We start from the raw sequence: 6758 nt of genomic DNA on the forward strand, positions 1-6758 counted from the left end.
TTGAACTCGTTAATGAAATGAGCTAGGTAATAAGCGGGTCCGCTATCTATCAATGATCGTCATTTATCATGTGAAATTCTGAAATCACTAGGGAAAGCAGTACACTGGGAAAAGCATGCTGTAGTTAGAATAAACGGAATCTTCACTTGACTCACTTTTTGGGATGGGGGGGGGGGGTGTAGTTGCTCGCATAGTTTTGATAAAGAATAGCTATTTTATCAATTCCGCCAAAATAGGAGTACTCATTAAGTGGCCATAGGGGAACTCATTCGGTGTCACAGCTACCACCAGTCCACAGAGATATTCTTCTTTTTTTTTTCTCGTCGGTCACTCATCCGAAGCAAAGTCTGTTACTTCCGGCCACACACCAAAGTGTATGTGATCGCAGTCTGATGAATACGACTTGTTTTTTTCAACTATCAGGTCAGTGTCGGACATGTCGCTCATGATCCTCACCGGACTATCTTCGGTTTTATTATAAAAACACCAAATAAAAGTCCGAAGACTGTATTTGGTTAACATCAAACTTGACGATAAAATAAATAATTGAACTTAACAGCAGGGAGACACAGAGAAAAATAAACCAACTAACACTTTACACAACAACTGATTCATATTATTGATCCCCCCCCCCCCCCAAAAAAAAAAATATATATATATATATATAAATGAAATAAATAAATAAATAAACCAAACAAACAAACAAACAAAAACACATTAATATTGAAACCCGGAAGTGGCACCAGGAATATAAACTAGGCGCCCACTTTTAAAAATTTGACGCCGGCCGTGTCCATCATCGGATTACGCCTGACATATCCGACACTATGACCTGATGCTCGACAAACTTACGTCTAATCAATCAGACTGCGATCTGATACACTTCGGTGGGTGGCCGGAAGCAACAAACTTTTCTTCCGTCGAGTGACCGATGATAAAAAATCTCTCTGTCACTGACTCTCTGGCCACTGACCGGATAACTATACAGCACCAGTCTAAAGAGTAAGCCGTTATCCTTTTTCCCTCATTTGGTGTTCACTTTGAGGCTACACCCCTTAGTTTACCCTTTCTATGCCAATGAAGTTAATGTGCACAAATTTCACACACAAACATATTGAGAGGTAATTATTGTAGCGTTCAGAGGGTTAATTATATAGTACTGTTTTGGAGTCACTTGTATGACAGTATAATCATTTTACCTCTGCCCACTGTTGTGTAACCAGAAACTCAATGCAACTCTTAATATCAATATTTTTTTTACTACATTTTGTATTCAAGATTAGTATTTTTCATGTATTTTAGATAAACAAAATGAGCGGCTATGATGGTGGTAACCACCACTGCTACAGGTTGGCTTTACAGGCAATCGTCTTAAGATGATAATGGTGGATATCCAAGTGGTGTATATGACCCAGCGGCATAGTTCAAAGAATCATTATTCAGTTGTTACAACAGCACTGAATTAACTTACATTAGATTATACTAAATAATATAAATTGGAGTTTTCTTGAAATTTGCCAAAGATACTTTTTCAAAATATTGTATCAATAGCGATAAGTGTAGAAATATGCATCATTAGTAACCACGCAAGGCTATAGCTAAATGCTTATACTCGGTAATTATAATAACGGTATAGTATTCCCTGATAAATACCGTAGGCCCTTTTTATTAATTTACTTTCGCATACTCTGTGCGTGTAGGCTTACACTTGGTTCATTATTCGCCCTTTTCCAGTGTTATCTACATCAAGCTTGATTTCGACCATAAGTTCTACCGAATATGGACATTTGTCTGTATTTTGACGCCATTTTTGTTTTCCAGACCAAATGACAATTTGTTTAATCTCTAATAATTTATGGTGGTAGACATTGTGTTTTATTAAGTTTACGCACATGCCTGTGTAAAAAAACCATGTTACTTGACTACGGAATAGCGCCATGTAAAGATAAAAAGACTGGGACATTATGCACTCCTAGTCAGAATTCCGAAGGATAGTCTTTTACACGTACATGTATGTGTGCCAAATCTGGTACTTTTAGACAGCACTGAACAATATGTCTAAAATTATTATTATTTGACTATTGATATGCTGCTGAACTAGGCCTATCTATAAAATTCATTGTTTACCATTTGCAGATGAAACAAAAACCCAGCTTCAGTGCTTCCAAATAGTTCTAAAATGTGAATTAGGGATAGAAACAACCAAATGTAAAAATGCCGAATAATGATGAAAATAAATTTTCATTATTGTTAGATTTGAAAAGTGTGAACAATAGTTCTGATAAAATTGTTTCTATACTAAACAGTCTATACAGTTACGTCTTGCTCAGAAAAATAATGATATCTCCTTATATCTTAGGCTTTATTGCGAAATTTTTGTATGGTATAGGATTTTTGTGAAACAGCTAACAAAGTTTAATGTGAAACTCGAAGATTTTTTTTTTTTATAATTGCTCCAAATGGTGAACAATACCTTTAAATTTTGATTGGAACCAGAAATAGAATGTGCGTATGCATAGTGTGTGTTAACATATATCCCTGTGAATATGACATAGGTGAGTTGTTTGTTTGGTTGTGTGCGTGTGTGTGTGTGTGTGTGTGTGTGTGTGTGTGTGTGGAAAACAAACGGTAGTTTGGAGGGAAACACGAATACCTCACATCATGATACACACTGTACGATGGGAAACAAACGATATTATAAATTTTGTGCCAATCATAAGCTGTCTACTTGTCATCACAAACTTCAATCTTAATAGAGGCCACATCCCACAAATTCGTTTTTAACTTCGGCAAAAGGTATGAGCCAACCAGTCTTGGTATCATAAAGTGTAACAAACTTTTTGCCATGTGATCCATTGCTGTCATAACTCTCAAATTTTGGCAGGCCTTTTGGCAGGTCTTTGAGAGCAGGCCTTTCTTTCGGTAACACGTAGAACCAACATTCGACGCTTGCTGGTGCCTCAGGCTCTCCACAGTCAAGTTCCACTACAGTCCGTCTGCGATCATACAACTCGGGGTAATCTTCCAAATAGTCCAGAGTTTTCAGCATGTCATCGTCAACTTCGTACACCTCGCCCTTAATATGCTGCAGAGAGAGAGAGAGAGAGGGAGAGATGAAATCGCACATCGGCATGCAGTGGTTTAAGAAGGTAATTTCTCGCAACCTCGTGATGGCGGTGTCGAAGCGATTGAAGAGATCTCCTCATTATTTTTAGCTCCATGCGACCCGGCCCATCCATGAGTTGACACAGCAGCTCCGAACGATTCACTCTTCAGCATAAAATAAACATAAAAACGTATGTTTTAAATCAGAGAATCGTCATCGAAATCCAAGTTTGAACCCATTTTGATATCAATACGTGTCGTTATGATCTCCCTCAAAATCATCTCATTGAATTTAAAGATTCGCTGATCATGTGGTTGTAACGTCTCTTACGCAGACGCAATGTCTTTTGATTTTTAAGCCATTTGTGGAGATAGACCTACGACATGTTTAACGTCTTATTAAAAGGGACATGTTTCATGTTTTATTGAAAGGCATGTTTTCTCAGTGACTCTATACTCGTCACTATAGACTACTGTATGTACCAACATGGTCTGTACGCAAAGTATTTCTGATGATTCGAGATAGGCGAGAGATTCCGAGCCGTCTTTCACGCACTGAAGCGCATCAGTGTATGACATTTTTATTTTGTGCACGATTTCACACAGAAGGACCATAGTCCTTCCACTGGAAGGACGCCAGGAGAAACTGATTGTTAATCGGCGAAATGTCGCATGACTAAGTTTTCATTCCAGTTTTGTGATTTATAAGAATTTTGGAGATGCACATAGCTTCATAACCCACCTCTGACATAAGTGAATGTGTATATTCATTATCAAAACATCATTCTCGAAACATCAGTCACCATTAATCATGACAATTTTCATCAAGAATTCAAATAAGCATATCGCGGCACAAAACTGATGAAGGTCCCCAAAGAAACATATGCAATTTATTTTATCTAATTAAACAAACAAAAAAAGTTTGATCTAAAAGTTGACGTATAAAGACAGCAGATGAATAGAGTATTTTTTGGAGCAAATTTATAGAAACGAGTTAGGATAGTTGATTTCAGTGCAGTGTCAATGCGTATGACCCTCCTAGGGGAATGTCTGTTCTAACAAGGTCCAGTAAATACATGTATCATGCTTTATTAGAGGAGGTACAGTATCAAGTTAGGAAAAATAGGAGTACGTCAGCTTCAAATTTCATAACCACTTATTAATTTATTTGGAAATATCAATAGAACACCGAGTAATCCAATTTACCAGTACTCAAACATTTATTCATAAAATACATTGTAATTCTAATCCGCTGTAACACTGGTTTTGATTAGTTATACTGTCATTTGAAATTAGATTCTCGTAGAAGGTATTCATGCGCAAATGCTACTGGTATTCAGTACAACATATAGTGCAAACTTACGTGACCCTGACCCTCCATATCGAGAAGGAAAGGGATGTTGAACTTGGTGGCAATAACGAGTGGCCATTTTGTGCTGGTCTTTCCTGCTCCAACCAGACGATATGACCCACGTTCAGCATTGGCGAAGTATGAGTGCATTGGCTGATCCGACTTCAGCGTCCCGTAAACAAACACTTTGGTTTCCATTATCTCTCCACGCATGTAAGCCACTCGGGAACCAATTTAAGTTGTTATGTTTTTTCTAAACATATTCTTTATTTTGCTTTAAAATTTATTGTATGATTGCCCCAAGTGACCGGAGACACATGTGGGGAAGTTCAGGTATGGGAATATGTATACCTGGTAGTTGAATATTGCCTTTGCTATAGCGTGCCACAGTGATCACAGGACAAACACAGAAGTCACTTGACGCTGAGGAACGTGCATTATAAAAAATTACCATTGGCAAAAGCTAGTTTCCTTGCGGTGTAAAGGTCGAGCCTGGTTTGTGCATATCTCCGGATGTGTTGTACCGCGAGGTATAAGTATAATGACATCACCTATTATTTGATCATTCACTGGGTGAGAGACGTGACTTTGCTCAGAATGACACTTTAAATGGGATGGTATAGTTTCGGTTGAGTTTGGGCTTTAGGTTTCTATTGGGTGTGTTTTGGGGTTTTTTTTTTGTAAAATAATGAGAAAATTCATATATGAAATGAAAAAGAGCATATTATCTGAAATGACTTCAAAGTTTATTTAATGGCATCGGGTTTGAAAATGGTTGAGATATTCAAAAGAAAGCGACTTTAATAAAAGATGGGACCCACCTTTTATTTGGATCGCTTTGTTTTACTTTGTTTTTGGATATCTCAACCATTTCAAAACCGATTATTAATAAACTTGAATTAGTCTAAGAATTGCATGCTCTTTAACATTTCATAAAGTGGTTTATAAGTATCTCGCAAAAAGTTAAAAGCTGAATCCTCGTCTCAACCAATACCATCCCTTTAAATCATAACCTGTTTAGATCGGTATTATGTTTATTATGCAATCATCATGACTAATAACGCGGCACAAGCATGATGAATCGATGTTAATACACTCAGCAAAAAAAAAAGTAAACACTTTTTCCAGTTCATATTCTTCATGAGAAAATTTTCATAAAAATCATTGTGTTACATACCATATTAAAGGTTATTCAATTTGCTATTAACCTGGTAGGTTTGTACAAAAGGAAATTTCACTCATGAGTGAACACATTCGTTTTTGTCCTCTAAGGCACAAAAGTAAAAATTGCAGAAATTCACTTAATGAAATCAATGAGAAAGATGAAGTTGAAAAGGTGTTTACCTACTTTTTTTGCTGAGTTTACATGTAATCTATGTTCCTTTTCGGGAGAGATACTATGTGTTATGATTACCATCTTCTGTTTGGCTAGCAATGTTTCCTGTACAATGTATTTCTTTGCTGGACATCATTTACAACATAATCACAGAGAGAAATAGAGACAGGCAGACAGAGAGAAAAGGTTTATGTCGCAAAACAGATGGGACAGAACTAATCTCATCCAAACTTGATTGCAAAAGATCGACATTAAAATATGTCATAATGAAAGATGATCGATCTGTTATTTTCCGCGCTCTATTTTCAAGATATTGTTGCTATCGTGTTTTTAACTTTTATTCGTATCGACGTCATCGTAGTAAGAATTTCGTAATTATACCAAAATGACATATAGATATAATTAGGCAGAGAAATGGTTTGTTATCATTGGTTCAAGCCTGTGAATAAGGCTAGTTTATTGACCTGGGGTGAGTCCTTTCTCGACCCGATGCAGCGATCACAGTCTGCACTACATTCATTGTCCTTGACGTTTTCATAACCCATACAAGCAAAAGATAATAAAGGAGATATGAAAATATAAGGAAAAAATCACTGAACTTTGAAACAGAGTTTTCTGGGATGCGTAAATAAGTTTACACGTTTATGTGCAGTCAGAATTAATAGACATCGTCGGCGTTTTCACGAACTGACGCTATTTCGATTTTGGTCAAAATTTTCAAAATCGAGATATTGGTACCAAATGAAAGTGCTTTCAAAACTCTACCGAATCCCAAAATTTTAGATCACAAAATTAATTATTCTTAATTTTATCAAAGAAAGAAAAAAACGACGGTACTCGAAATATCGAGAAATTGAGAAAAAGGAGTTTCACGAACCGACGCACGAAAGATACGCCGGTTCGTAAAACCCGAATTGCTACGGTGAAGAGCAATGCGGGTTTCACGAACTGTCGCAGTTGCGTTAC

At 36.8% G+C, this 6758-nt stretch overlaps 1 protein-coding gene across 1 annotated transcript; it reads right to left on the minus strand.

Annotated features, from left to right (window-relative positions):
* Positions 1 to 2749: 2749 nt before the first annotated feature.
* Positions 2750 to 4654, minus strand: LOC140238349 (putative gamma-glutamylcyclotransferase CG2811). The gene is made up of 2 exons (XM_072318282.1): positions 4469 to 4654; positions 2750 to 3085 (listed from the first exon to the last, which is right to left on the minus strand). Exons 1-2 carry the CDS (start codon positions 4652 to 4654, stop codon positions 2750 to 2752), a joined length of 522 nt encoding a protein of 173 aa, XP_072174383.1.
* Between the last annotated feature and the right edge of the window lie 2104 nt (positions 4655 to 6758).

This window comes from Diadema setosum, chromosome 14 (assembly GCF_964275005.1).
Source record: "Diadema setosum chromosome 14, eeDiaSeto1, whole genome shotgun sequence".
NCBI lineage: Eukaryota > Metazoa > Echinodermata > Echinoidea > Diadematoida > Diadematidae > Diadema > Diadema setosum.